General features: G+C 42.4%; 1 protein-coding gene across 9 annotated transcripts in view; it reads right to left on the minus strand.

Annotated features, from left to right (window-relative positions):
- MAPK10 (mitogen-activated protein kinase 10) overlaps nt 1–15,574 on the minus strand; it is a 131,726-nt gene that overhangs the window by 17,072 nt on the left and 99,080 nt on the right. For 6 of the 9 annotated variants that reach the window (XM_021396485.1, XM_021396482.1, XM_021396489.1 and 3 more), the window contains 5 exons: nt 13,682–13,811; nt 11,831–11,889; nt 10,547–10,685; nt 9,369–9,534; nt 6,640–6,711 (listed from right to left, as the gene is read on the minus strand). In XM_021396485.1, coding sequence (XP_021252160.1) covers nt 6,640–6,711; nt 9,369–9,534; nt 10,547–10,685; nt 11,831–11,889; nt 13,682–13,811 — 566 coding nt within the window. Of the gene's footprint in view, nt 1–1,119; nt 1,192–6,639; nt 6,712–9,368; nt 9,535–10,546; nt 10,686–11,830; nt 11,890–13,681; nt 13,812–15,574 lie in introns of all 9 variants that reach the window. The other 3 variants (XM_021396486.1, XM_021396483.1, XM_021396487.1) reach the window with 2 other exon arrangements.

The following is a 15,574-nucleotide window of genomic DNA, read 5'->3' on the forward strand; positions in this document are numbered from 1 at the left end:
GGGCATGTAATGACAGGACGAGGGGAAATGGTTTTAAGCTGGAAGAGGGTAGAGTTAGACAAGATATTAGGAAGAAATTCTTTACTGTGAGGATGGTGAGACACTGTAACAGGTTTCCCAGAGAGGTTGTGGATGGCCCCTCCCTGGAAGCATTCAAGGCCAGGCTGGATGGGGCTTTGAGCAACCTGGTCTAGAGGGAGGTGTCCCTGCCTATAGCAGGAGGGTTGGAATTAGATGATCTTAAAGGTCCCTTCCATCCCAAACTATTCTATGGTTCTATGAATTCCTGTTGTATTTATCTGGGGATTTCTCAAATGGTATCATTCAACACTTCAGTCCAAAACCCAAAAGCAGTTCAGACAGCAGCACTGAGTTGCACTCAACCCGCACTGCAGATATTACCCCCAGACACAGAAAACACAGAGGCACAGCCTGGGCCAGACCCTCCTGGGGCACTAATAGTGCTAATGAGTTCCAGGGGCACTGGGAAGTGGGAGGTGTTCTGCCACACCTGCGAATGAGCTGCGCTTCTGATCATGTGAAAACTCACAGGAGCTTTGGCATTCCTTTAGGTCCAACACCAGTTGGTGCAAAACTCAAAGCAGAACATTATTAGATGAAGTCGTGAAAATACTGCTGCCATTGCCTACTCTCATTTATTTTCTGCTTTTCAGATGTTCCTTTTTAACATTTCAGTGAAAATATTGAACCCTTTAAAGCATGAGTGAGGCCACAGATGGAGTGCTACATTGAATCAGTATATATGTAACACTATACACACACTCTCCGTGGGTGAAAGTCCCCAGCCTGAGGCCATTTCCTTCTCTGCTACCCCAGCAGCACTTGCACGGCAACCAGAAACCAGGTCTGAGTTACTCCTGTCTGCCTCCTGACTGCAGAGCTTATCTCCCACCACCCTGAGGTAAGCAGCAACTTGTGCCCACTGCATCACAGCCTGAATTTAAGGACTCTCAGTTATGGGGCAGGAAAAACCTCAGGATATCCAGACATTTGTAACACAGTACGGCCAGAAACAAGCTTGCTGTGTGTAAGGCTGTGGTAAGGTGATGCTGGGAGGGTTGGGTGCCCACTGAGCCAAGTGGCCACGAGGAAGGATACGATCAGTGCCAGGAAACAACACAGCACCTTTAACCATTTCGCCCATGATGCACCCTACTGACCACATGTCGACTGAAAACAGAAATGAAATGGAGGTAAACAAGCAAACAGGAACACAACAACAAATCAGTGAGAGACGTATCTGACCGCATGTGGCATAGGAGCTGCCCTGTGCTCTGCGGAGCTGTTCTGCTCATGCACACAGGGGCTGTGGCAGCACAGCAGGTCCAGGAGAAATCCACTCCAACAGCTTTCCTTACCCCAATATGGTGGAAATACAAAAAAACATTAGATACAAAAAAAAAACCCCAAAAACAAACAAAAAAACAAGCCTGAATGAGACCCACAGCTGCTTACTGTGTCATAAGAACCCGTTATAATTCAAATTTGCTAGCTGGTATTTTTTTTTTCTCTTTTAACATTTTTATTTGCATTCGTTATTCCAGTTCATACCGCTTTGCACTGCAAGTGAATGTTGCTCTTTGCATTCAATGAGGAGACGCAAACTGCTTTTCCTTTCTCATTTCAGCTACAGAGATATGTCCACACTTCCTGAAGCTGAACCACCAGAAGCCACAAAAGCAGCCTGGATCCCATGAAGACACATCCACCTCTTATTCAGGGGTGTGAAGAGAAGTTGTGGAGAACACTGGACTCCCACCGTGCTCCCTTGCAGCCTGCTGGCTAACCTCCATCAGCACTCCGTGAGGCCAGCAGCACACAGGGGGCTCAGGAATCTCCTGATTTTCTTTCTATGTGACAGGGAACACCCATTTCTCAACAGAGCAGTGGAGACACAACAGCACTGAGCTGTACCTTCTGCCCTGAATTCCAGAGCAAATCAGGGAACTGTTCACCTGTTACAAAGAAGAGCAGTTCAGCTGGGTTTAAACACAGCTAGCCACTATCTAAACTGGAACATGGTATGGAAATCACACTCTTCACATCCAACATGGAAGTAAGGCAATGCTTTTCCCAGTGCTGACACCATAAAACCACATTACCTCTGCTGTCCTTGCTCTATGATTAAGCCATAGGGCATGGAAGCATGAAAGGAGACAGCCTGCTCTCTCAGGGCCAGAAACTGGGGGAGAAAAAGGAAAGCATCATGCTGCTGGGTTACATGTATTCCTGCAATGTTACACTGAGCAACAGCTAAAAAGGGATTGGGTTCTGAACGCAAATGTCCAAATCTGAGAAAAATATTCCGTGCCGGATCTAAAGGTTATCTGCTGCTTTGTTTAGCATATGAGAAGCTGAATCTCTCCAAAACAAATATTTAAACAAATAGAGAAATGAACAGAAGGCTACTTGTTGGGAAGCAATAAGCAAACCCAGAGATGCAAATTATTGCTGCTTTCATCACAAGCTGGATAGCATGCAACGTATTAGGGGAAGATCGAGCAAGCAGTTGTTTGTTCAGCTGTTGTTAACCCCTTTGTATTGTCAGAGGTTGCCTTGGGACATCACTGCTCTACGCTGAGGCCAAGAAGATCCACAGGCCACCTTGAACTGAAAATGCTGCGAGGCAGAGATTATTCTTCTACTCTGCTCCTCAGGTTTTGGCAAGGAAACTTCAAAAACTGCCAAGTAAGAAGCAGTGAAGACGAACATCTGAATGTATCTGATGTCTGAAGAGAATAACCTATGCCTTCTTCCTTGCCCACTGCTCTTCTGAGCCAGTCAGAAATAAACCAGATCAGAGCTGAAGTGTCACTGCGTGTTCAAGAGAAGCAGTGAGCTGAAGGTCAGGGGTTCATTACAGCCCATATCCAGCAGCAGTGGTCAGAAACCTGAGAGGGATTTGAGAGCGCTGTGCCATGCTCCACTAGTCTCAGTCCTCTGTTCCACTGAGTCCAACATAAACTCAGATGGAGCATGAGATATTTCAGTAGTGCTAACACCAGAGAAACAACCACCTCAAAAATCTCAGAGCATTTTCACTCAGTTCCATGAAGATTAACCTTGGTTCAAATTTTTTTTCCAAATGCAAGATATTCCCAAGGAATGGTAATGGTTCACCAAAAACGTGGAATATCCTTAAACTTCAAAGAATTGCACACTGATATTCCCTTCACATAGATACGCGCACAGCTCTAGGCACAGTCTCAGCAAATCTTTGCCTTGATATTTTAGGATCACCCAAAATTGAGTGATAATGAATTAAATTTACTTGTTACCCGAGTCTCTGAAGTGAAATGGCTTAGATGCGGGCAGCCCCTTCTCCATTAGAACACCTGTGACATGGATCACCAGGAGTGAGGGATTTTTAATTATAACTATTATCTTTTAAAAAATCTCTATGAGCCAGCTCATCGCACAAAGCTCTCCTGAAATTAATGTCCAAACACAATATTTTTTAATCAGTCCACCTGAGTGTGTACATATACTTTGCAATAGGAGCAAATTTTCCAAGGACACCACATGCCTCCCTGGCACAGCTGCTCAAGAAAATGCACACCACAAACCGCATGGAAGTATTTCCACTCTATGGCAAATCTTAGCCTTTAGGCCACTCCCTGGTTCTGATCCCACATCAAACAGTTCAGAAATACCCCAGTCTAAGGCAAACTTAAGACACTGGACTGCTACTGCAATGTATTTCTACGGGCAAAGAAGTATTTCAGCTTTGATGTCTTTAAGCACTTTCACATAAACTCACTGGAGCATGACTATTTTCATGCCTCTGTGTTACTGAAAAGAAGTGCTCTTACCCTGGTTTCTTTCTCACTGAGTTACATGGGGCACTGGAACATCATTGTGGCTTCAACAGCTCTGATTCTAATACATTCATCTCACTCAAAAATATTCAGACTATTTTGAGTTCTGCCTTAACTTAAAAAAAATATATATATACACAAATGCATTTCCAAACTGTAACATGAAAATCTCTGAGATTTGGAGGTTATTATCAATGACAGCTGGACACAGCTTTCAGCCACGTCCTGGAGCTTTAAAAACCTCTCGTACTTCTGCAGCACCCAGAGCCGGGAAGCTTTCAGTTGTTCCCACCATTACCAAAGTAACTGAGACAAGAATGGAGGAAGCACTGAGCAAACATGGAGAGAAGCTCAGAAGCTGACTACAAAGTCTTACCAGGATTTGCCAGCAATACTTTGATCTGTATATCCATCCAGAAATCAGTCGAAAGGTGAATTTTTGACATTGTCAGACAAAGAAGCCTCCCTGCCTTGGGCAACTAAAAAGAAACAAAGGGATTTGCTGTGTGATTTCCCACTGGTACACTCCAGGTGGATGGAAGATCTTCCAATTTTTTGAACAGCAGTGGGCTCAATGCAAACTGACAGCACTGGAATGGCCAATCCTTTGTCCTGCTCTGGCTCAAGCATCCTACCAGGTTCTGTAGATAAAGGACCTCAGCAACATTGTCTTTTTGCTAATGAAAGGAGCACTTAACTGAACATGGATTCAGAGAGCACTGCAATAACATTTAAGAACTTTTTTTGTAATGCATAATTTCAGTTTATCCTAACTGGGGTAGTCGTATATTTGTACCAGTCTGTACTGAATTCAGAGCTTTCTTACAGTAACTTAGAATTTCTTATTGATGCAGATGAAAATCTGATATTCATTGTCCCTATCCTTTAATTTCCATTAGGACTTGAAAAATATAATTCCATTTCAAGTTAGCAGTAGCTCAGTGCAGTGGTGACTCAGCTCAATTGTTCCTTTCAGGTCAGCATTCAAAATTTGGCTTTCCCTGAAACCGGGCAGTAGCTGTCACATTCTTCAGGAATGCACACTGCTCCGGATGCGTACATGGATGTTCCCACACCAGGCAGGAAACAAATCCGCTCCTCATATTCAAAGCAAAACATGTAGCACTGACTTTGAGAAGAATGCATAGATTCCTTTCGTTCCTTATTCCCTCTATTCTTTTTATTCCAAACCACATGAAAAAAAGCCACCGATAACACACAGCTGTGACCTGACCCAGACACACATCATTTCCAGGGATGGAACTGCAGTGATTTACAGTGTCGGTCTGACACCAAATTCACACGATGCTTTCTGGATTTGTTCAAAAGCTCAGTCAGTATTCTGCTGCTATCCCTGAATAAGACATCGCCATAACAGATTTTTCTCAGAGTCAGAAAGAAATACAACAATTCCCATGTTCACATTATCTTTTTCAAATCTGCATGGTTTTGTATGACTTATTTTATTTTTCCTCTAGAAATGGGGAGGACAAAACTCAATATCTTTTCTTGTTGTAAAGGGGAGCCATCCACTAACCATGGTGCTACATTTTTTACACTGAAATATCTTTTTTTTACCCCCTGTATTCTGGTTGCTTACTTAATAAACTAAAAAATGAACTAAACATCTCCAAACAGCTCATACAGAAGTGTCCTCACTACTGAAAGCTGAAACTCACATCTATTACAAAAAAAGTAGAGGAAAAGAGCATGGCATTTAGAGCTCTGAGTATTTTCAGAGCCAAGCAGCACCTAGCTGTCCAATACTACAGAAATCAATGGAGAGCCAGCAAAAAAAAAATCATTGGTTCCATGACTGTGTGTGTACAAAGAGGGATTTTCTCCATCCCAACTGCTACTCTCTGTGACCACAGACTTTTAGAGTGTTTTTCTGTCAGTCTGCTGAAAGGAATTGTTTTGGTTTTGAATGTGAAAAAAACATGTCATGTTGGTGGATGTTATTCTGATAGGTCAACTGTACTAGTGGGTTGTCTGGCTGAGCCTGTGCTAAATTGAAGGCTCAAGTACGCACCTCCTCTTTGTGTTCATTTTCTAATATTGCTTTCACCACCCTGAAAGTGGTAAAAATAATATCACCCAAGATGAGAAGAACAAGATGGGAAGGAAATGCAGTTTAATCTACAAGACAGACATCATGCAATTAAGGGAAAGTTCATTTTCACACTGAGCACCTTATTTCATTTCCATTTGGAAGTTACACTGGAGATACAGTCACCTTAAACTGTGTGAGTCAAATACTTCTTTTAGTTTTAAGGAAAAGAAATGTTGTATTGACCCAGCTGGGAGCCCATACAGCATTGGTATGAACCCAAATCCGTGATGCATTAGCAAGCAAAAGATCATGATGTCACCACAAATGCTACAACGTCACTGTTTCCAAATCACTGAAGCAGAAAAACAATTATAGGAACCAGAAGGGGCAAAACGGGATTTTTTCCCCATATTTTTCCTTTGAAGAATAATAATCAAAGCTATCCAATTTGCAGTGATAATGCTTGTTTCCTATATTACTTATCAGTACCACATAAGAACTGCATAAAGCGGAATGATTACAGCCATTAAAATAAAGTAACTTATTTGGCTGAAATAATTCTGGGCATCTGTTTTTCATTTTTGATGTCCATATCAGCAGTGCTCTATTTCTATTCACTCATACCTCCGGGATTCAATGTCTTGCTTCTATCTTTGTAATCCTGGTACATTTGTTACATGGCAAATGGCGTGGGTGGAGGAGAGGAACAAATGATGGGTGAAGCTGCAGCACATGGCACAAGGATACAGTCCCTTCCTGGAAAGAGGATTTTGTGGCGAACCATTTCTCCCATAATGCATCCCACAGACCATATATCCACTAGGACAGCAGAGACAGGAGGTGGAGAAAGAGGAAAAAAAGCAAAGTTAACTATGACATTTCACTCCTCAAGCAGGGGACAAAAAGCAGGGTGAGCAGAGCAGTACCGATCATTTTGTTTTTAGTTTTTTCTTTCCCCACATCTCACAGAAGCTCAGATAAACATCTAAGTACAAGCTGTGTCAGTCACCTCGGTGGTAGCGAGCAACAGTGATGCAAGAAGTTCAAAACCAATATGGTTGGAAAAAGGCTCACCACTGGTAAGTAACAACTGCACCAAACCATGGCGTATGCTGAGTTTACAGTGACAAAAACTCAATTTGCTTTGAAATGAAAAAGCAAAGCCAACAGCCCAGGCAGTGATCATCCAGAACAAAGCCCACTTGCAGATGGGCAGTCTGTGCACTCTGTCCTGTAGCTGTGCACAGGGGGTTCCCAATGGAACTACTCCTGTAAGCAAAGGCCACGTGGATAAGTACCACACTTAGGGGCTATCTAGAACTGCTCCTTGAGGATCTGAACCCATGTCCTACCCACATGCAGCTATCAGCATGTGCCTGTCAGTGCCTACAAACCAACTGGAAAGAACCAGAGCATAAGACTGGTCTGCAATCTGCCTTTACTCCATTGGTACTCAAAATAAATGCTAAAATTAATCGTTGCTTCGTAGGAAAAGTACCAATAAGATTATTTCCTATCCTCCTGATCCTGCATTAAGGCTTTAGACGTAATGAACACAATCACATTATCTGTTTGAATTGAGTAGGTTTTTTTTCTCCCCTTCAAGTCTTACAAGAAAAAAAGGCAAATACAGAATGACACAGTGTGCTCAGAAAGAAAAGATCCAGATTCAGTGTGAAGGGGAAAAACTGCCTTAAAAACTGCTTTGCATCCTCACTTTGCGGCCATATTTCTTCTCTATGGCCACTTTCTCCTGTTTTTCTTCCCCCTTTTTAACCTTCAAAAGCAAACCAAAACAAACCAAAGAAACAAACAACTCATTTCTTGGTCAAACAAAATAAAGGTGAAACGTTCCGTTTGGGACAATGAGGGTACAGGGTACGGGGCACAGGACAGCAGAAACATGCCTGAGGCTGCAGCGGTTTTCTTCACAGTGACGGCTGTGGGAGCTTCCCCAGGAAGCGCAGAAAACCAGTGTTAATGGTACATCTTTAGCCAACCCAGTGCAGAAAGAAAATGAAAGCAGTGAATAGTCCTTATACAGGCAATGGGCAGAGTAAGGGGAAAAAAGGAGGGGAGCTTCAGTAATGTGGCAGCACAGGAGCAGGGAGCAGAGAGCAGCCCTTCTGTTCCTTCCCTGGGAGATACGGCAACAACTCTTGGTACTTTCCCAGCTGTGCACCTCTTCACAAAGTTGTCCCTAAGCTTTTCTTAGTGTCATTTTAATCATGTGAGAACTGAGCGCGTTCTCTGTCCTTTCGGGGACAATTACAACAACAGAGATTTATTTACTACCAAATGTTCTGAAAGAAGAAACAAGTGGGTATTTGGCATAAGGAGTTGTAAAGCATGCTGAGCCCAGGTCAATTGATAATGACATTCAAAGTTCTTTAAGAAACATTGCTCTCTTTATAAATATTTTTCTGTACTGTTAGAGTCTACTCAGTAACTGTCTACTTTCTTGATTTCCACACTGAAATCTGCACTGTGAACTCATAAACATCACAAACAATTAATACAAAGAACTTAGGCTTTGATAAGTCTCTTTGTCAAACAGAGGAGTGGCAGCTTTTGACAGCAGAACCTGAGCCAGAGCACTTTTCTCCACCGCATGCTTTATCCCCTCCTTCCCTGCCTGGTATACCTGGCACTCTGAGTTTAGGTGTAAAATGAGAATCACATTTAAAGTTTCCCCTTCATTCCTTGCAAAATATGCATTGTCTATGCTTGTTTCTCCACAGCATGTGCCCCCTCCCTGCTCTTCCCAATGTTTCCAAGGACCAAGAGTTTCGTAATTCCATCCTGGACTCTTCAGAGCAAAATCCTATTCACATCTGGATGGAAATTACATCTGGATGCAAATACAGATGCATGATTTTATATTTAGCTTCAGTTTTTTTTTCCCCTCTCCTCTCCAACTCTGCTTTCTACTAAGAAGAAACTCAAACAGCAGAATTTACACCTAGATCTCAGCCTCATTAATTTGGTCAGCAAAACCTACAACCTCAGCTAAACCTTTCATAAAGATAGCAATTGGTCTTGAAATTTGGATCTACTCCCAGGTTTGGGGAAATCAGGGAAAGGCCAGGATTCTCCACTTTATCTTCTTCCTCTCTCAAACAGTCCAGAGACCCAGCCCCAAATCCCTTGTGGATCAGTCCCAGCAGTTTGTGCCCTGTTTCATAGCCACAGAAGCAAAACACACGGTGCTTGAAAAGGGCTCCTTGTGTTTGATTAGCTCAACAATAACTGAGAACGGTTTCCCATTATTCTGAGATCCCACGCTGATAACACCATCCACTATTACACTCCAAAAACAGTAGGTGCCTACAGCACGCTACAACGAGAACCTCCTCCCTGTCACCTGCCTTTTACATTCATGATGTCTTTTCCTGATACATTTTCTGTTTCTCCTCCTGGTGCCCCTACAGCCACAGACCCACCTCACACCTGTGTGCTCCGACATGCAGCCCTACCGTTCTCCTTGTAGCCCATTCCCAGGATGACCTCCGGTGCTCTGTAGTACCGTGTCACCACGTACGGAGTCATCATGAAACTGGTGCCCGCGGTCCTGGCCAGCCCAAAATCCAAAATCTTCAGCGTGCAGTCAGATTTTACCACAATGTTACTTGGTTTTAAATCCTGCAAAAGATTGTGAAAGAGTGAAAAGAGTGCATAAAGCCATAGCCCCTGCATGGATCGACACTGATTTTTCAGGTCATCTTTCAAATATTCTCGTATTCATCCATTGATGGTTTTGATCAGAAATCACTCGCAAGCACATGGCAAAATCTTTGCGCCTGTTTCCCTGCAATATCTTTCAGAAAGCATTGCTCACCGGCCGTACCCTGGGGCTGTACTCAGATGGTGGAAGCTTACTGGTGTAAAATAATTACATTCGGCTGTTTGAGAAGTTCAGATGTGTATTAAAGTACTGTTTTGTGTTTGTTTGTTTTTTTAATGCTATCAGCCTCTCAGAGATATTCCAACTGTCTACGTGGAGCTGGTTTAATGATTCATTTGTTTTAATAAGAATTCAACTCATGCTTTCTCAGAAAATCTTGAAACCAGATCCATATCCTCCTATGTGCATACAACATAGCAAGAAATAAAGCCTTCACTTACTGTCAGGCAACATTCCTCTTGTGATCCATTTCATTAGCCCTATCCTCTTCCTTTCATAAAGAAAGGAAAATGTTTTATTTTTTTTCAGCTGGAAATAATAAATTAGTACAAGGCCACTGTGGTAAAGAATCGGGATATTTTTAATCCATTCAGCACTGCCTCATGCTCACAGTCACACAAATTGTTCCCTCTGTTGTTAGGGGTCACAGCGTTACCTCCTGCACTCACAGTTGCATTTTAAGGAGCAATAACATTTCTCAAGACATTTCAGAGATCATAATCACTTTGGTGATTTCCAGTGCATATTGGTGATTATTATCATTACTTTTAATAAGCACATTATCTAAGCACAGTTTTAGAGCAATCATGAGGCAACTCTGTGAATGGAGTGGGCTGTGATTGGTAAATGCACAGCGATTTTACTAGAGGTAGGGCTCAGATCCACAGCACGCATTTAACTCAACTGGTTTCCAAAGTCTCCTTGAGGATGGCATTTGTTGCCCCGAGTTCCAGATTGGAGTCTCCTTACCCTGTGAATAATACCCGCGGAGTGCAGGTGCTTGATGCCGCAGAGCATTTGGTACAGCAGGTAGGACATTCGCTCATGGTCTAGTTCCATCTGAATCACCTGGCACAGGTTGGCATCCATCAACTCCATCACCAGGTAACTGAATGGAACAGCAAAGCAACAGGTTATCAGCTATCAGCTGTGTTGAGAGGAACCACAGCATCACTTCTAGTAACTAACAATGTCAAAGGAGTCACAAGCATCCAACACCATGGCAGCTCAGCCTTCATTAATGGCTGCCACAGCACATGTAGGAACCTGAGTGCAGTCTGAGCAGCTCCAACATGCATCCGCACATGAAATGTACCCAGATCCCTCCTAAGACTGCGTGGCTTAACTCAGTAATTGGTCCTGAGCTTGTGGTAAATAAGCTTCATTGACAACCTCAGAAGAACCTAAACCCAGTCCCCTTCAGAGGGAAGTTAATAGGTTTAACACATTGGCACATTTCTTAGGATACATCTCAGAAGCACAACTTATGTGAGCATGAATTGCTCAACTTATGAGCACAACTTAATTTCATCCTAATTGTAACATGACAGCAAACTTTGGGAAGAACACCAGTTTTCTGTTTCTATGTGAGATGCACACCTCATCTTATCTCCAGCACTGGTTACCTCCTGTGCTCTGCATATGTCTGCAGGAACAATATGATGCAGAAGATTCGTATGCTCAAACCAAAACCATCCTTGCCCAACTCCAGCAACTATCCATCTCTTATCATCTCTGATATCAAAGTACAGAATAGGAATACATTTCCATAGCTTGCATACAAGATACGGGAAAGACTGAAAGCTAAAAGGAATAGAGCTACACAACACTATCTGTAGTTCCATTTGGTGCAGCTTCATACTCTGCACAGCAGTGCTTCTGCAATTGGACAATGCTCAGCAGAGATGCAGTTGTTCTCTCCGCTGAGCATGAGCTACCCAGGTAAGCAACTGAAGGCAGTCAGAGGTTATTACAATGCAAACATGAAGGATGTTTCACATCCATTTCTCTTACAGGAAATTATTTCACAGTAAATTGCTGCACACATACAGCACTTCAGAAAGCCAGTTTTTGCACATTATAGATGCTCTGAACACAGGCATGCAGACGGCTGTCTGACCACAGTGCAGACTACACACGGACATTTTTCAGAGGGGCTCGTATTCTCTGTGTTCTGCTGAGTTATTGCATTCATGGCACGTTAAAGCACAGCGTCTCAGAAGCTTTGGTATAATTACTTCCTGTGTTACTTACACATCCTGGAACTCCTCCAGAGATTTCTGTGGTGTGAAGACATTTAATAAACTGATAATCTGAAACACAGAGCAAAACAAAAGGAGGAAGAGCAGTGATAAAGGTAAAGCAGTCAAACTCATTTTGAAGCATGCATTGAAAGATAAATTCTGTTTTTCACTGCTCAATTCATACCAACACCTCTCACTTCATGGCTCAGTAAGAAGCTAGCAACATTCAAAATAAAATGCCTCAGATCTCCAAGATGTCTTCAAGGTGCATTTCGACTGGTTTCTGAGAGAAGGACTAGTGATAATAGATGACAACTCAGATGCTCAGGGTGAAGGAGTCCTCTGAATGTTGAAGGCAGAGTTCAAAAACTAACCGAGGACCCATCCATGATAACCATCCTCATGCTGCAGCCAGAAATTTCTCAAATGTGAAGAACTGAAAAAATGTGACCTGAGAAATCCAAACTCCCAATGTTTTTCTTTTTGCGTGGGCAATAAAGGTAGAAAACAGCAGCACAGCGACCAGGAGGACCATATATGTACCTCTCCCTTCCTGCCTGCAGTACTTTCTGGGCTTGTCCTTCTCTGTCTTTCCAATCTTCCCCTTAGGTGCACTTCTCAAAACGGATGGGCTAAAACTCTGACCTAGACAATGCCATGTTGTTAGCAGCCTTTATGCATTTTTTTCAGTTACATATTTTAAATGAACACTGTTTCCTCGCAACCCTTTGATCTCCTCCAATATATAGAAATCACAAAGTGAGAATGCATCATCACCCTGCTTACAGAAAGGCCCACTGCCCTTCCAAAGGCCCTTGGGTTGGTTAGACTGAGGCTGCCCTCAGTCTTCAACCCACCCAGGGAAGAGGCAGCACAGCCTAGATGGACACAGCGAGAACATAAGGGTAAGTCAATGCCCAGAGGTGGGGCAGAGGATGCCAAACTGATAAGTGTTGCTTTCTATTGTTCTAAGGCCAATCCTTTTTATTTCCATGTGATATTTGAGACTGATAGAAAGTGTCAAAGCTCACCTTACATCTCACTTTTCATGCTCATTTATGTTCTGCATAAGGAGAAAGGCATTTCAGGATCTGAGGCTAGAGTAAATAGAGCAAGCAGAAAAATTCACTCCTAATGAAAGGAAAGGTGGCACCAGGAACAACAGCAAAGGAGGAAATTAATAAAATCCTTGGGAAGCCCCTTGACCAGTGCTTTGGAGCAACCCTCCATATTCCCCTACAAAAGAAGCAAGTCTGTCAGTCTGCCAGCACACCTAGGATAGTTACTCTTAGCAGACAGTCCTGAGATTACTTTTGCTACAGCATTGGAATATTTTCATTTGTTACAGACACCATATTTTATACAATTAGTAGTGAGTGTCAGAGGTAGGGAAGCCTAGAACTTGTACATCTTGTACAGTCTATGCTTCACGTCTGTATAATGCCATGTTTCAGCTCAAGTCCTGAACAAGGAGTGATACCTGAGAATGGGTACCCCAACTCCAGAGACACCTCTTGGAGTCTCCTACTCAGTGACAAGAGGATGGAGCCAGAATGCCAACCATCACTACCCTATTTACGGATAAACAGCAGAGAAAAACGTGCTCTGCTCTCTCTCCTTCCACCATCCCTACCCTCTTAGCAGGGTATTTGCCATTTGGACAGCCTTCACAGGTGTATATGCAAGAAACTCACTCACCTGTGTGGGCACACATCATCAGAGAAAAAACAGCCCTTGATCATAGTCTACTTTTCATTTCTTTTTTTTAATTATTATTTTTTAATTAAAAAAGACCCCCAAAAAGGAGAGTTTTATTCTGAACAAACCAAAACTCCAGACTGACTCCCTGCAGAAAACTTACATTTTTGTGATTCACACACTTCATGAGGACCAGCTCTCTGTAAGCACGCTTGGCGTGGGTTTGGTTCTGGAACGGTCTGCTGAGCTTCTTAATGGCCACGTTTCTATCAAGGATGGCATCGTATGCAGCACTACAATCATAACAAGCACAGGAGTTACTCATCTCAGAGGAGATCCTTCATTTCTTATGGCAAATTCCAGAGCCTCGAGTCTGCTATTTCCATTTTTCCCCTCCCTGAGAAAAATGCTGGGACGAGGAGAGAGTGTCTAGTGAGAAGAAAGAAGCCAATGGAAGGAACCATGAGCCACCACGTCAGCAGGGAACAGCATGCACCACCACTTCTGACATCCAGTTTCTTAGGAATCTAACCTTTATTTTCAAGGGGCAGAAATAAATTAACTCTAAATAAAAGTACAATGAGAACTGGAGAAGAGAATAGTTTCACAAAGCAGCTCTGTGTAGTAGGTACAGCAGAGAGACTTCTGCAGTTCCTATCATGATTAAGGACACGTTCACCAAGTGTCTCAATGAACAATTATCCACTTTTATTTAGAATTAATTTAGTTTTTTCCTTATCACATTTTCCAATGGAATCAAATTATTTAATCATTCCTATAGACCATATCATCCAATTCCAATTACATGCCTGGAAATAGAACTATTTATCAAAATTTCTTCCTCTTTTCCTTTTCATAAAGAAAATAAATTATTATGTATGCTTAGTTAAAAAAATTTGAGTACATGAAATACAGTCTTGGGTTTGCAAAGTGGTCTCTTAAAATGGGCTTCTCAAATTCTCCTTATTTTTAAAAGATTTTGCACAACGTTCACATGCTTGGATAATCTTCACCTCTTATGAGTTTGAACCACTTCTTTCAGTTGCTCAAATATGATGACACAAATTCCAGCTTCTGCATTTTATGAATGCATGTTAGAAATGTTCTCAAACTAAAACAGTCCTCAGATCCCGTTCCTAATTATGCTTCTTCCTAAGAATGTGGAAGGGTTTGCTACAAGTTTTTGCTGCTCCAAGAAAAGCAGCAGTGCATTTTCCACAAGGTAACTCCACCACATCACTTCTTGTTGTTCCAGCAATGACAACCTGAAGCACCAAAGCAACCCTTCAAAATCTCGTATATTTTTTTCCTATTAATCCCTGTGTATAGTAGATATTCACTCACGTTATCCTACTGACTGCGTACAGAGCAGAAAGCACACAAGTACCAGAAGCAGAGTTAAAAAGCCAACAAAAATTTACAAGAGCACCAGCAAGAGTTGGCAATGTCTGTCTTGAAATGTCTTCCGCTCCACTCTGTGATTCCCAGTTACACTACTCCTACATCAGGAGCACACCAAATACATCCCCAGAGAGGAACAGTTAATTATCAGAGGTAGTGAAAAATGCGAGACACGACGGGCAGAATTGTGGCTTTCTTTCTCTTTTGGGTCAATCACAAAGGGACATTATAAAAGCAAAAACAAAAATATCCTCATTCCATTCATAAAGTATTACACTTTATGGAAACTTAAAGGAGTTTGAAAACAAGTTCAATAGCTAACTGTTCTGCATCCATCATTCAAGTACATTTATTGCAAATATATCTCAGCAGATAAATGTCTGAGCTAATTCATGCTACTTCGTCACCCAACATCTTTAAACAAAATGATCATAGTACTATAGAATCACTTGAGTTGGAAAGGACCCTTAAAGGTCATCCAGCTCAACTCCTCAGCAATAAACAGGGACATGTGCAGTTAAATCAGGTTGCTCAGGGCCCCATCCAGCCTGACCTTGAGTGTCTCCAGGGACGGGCTTTCACCACCTCTCTGGTCAACTATGCCAGTGCCTCACCACCCTAATTGTAAAAAACATCTTCCTTACGTCCAATCTAA

The sequence above is a fragment of the Numida meleagris genome, chromosome 4 (genome assembly GCF_002078875.1).
Source record: "Numida meleagris isolate 19003 breed g44 Domestic line chromosome 4, NumMel1.0, whole genome shotgun sequence".
NCBI classification, from domain to species: Eukaryota; Metazoa; Chordata; class Aves; order Galliformes; family Numididae; genus Numida; species Numida meleagris.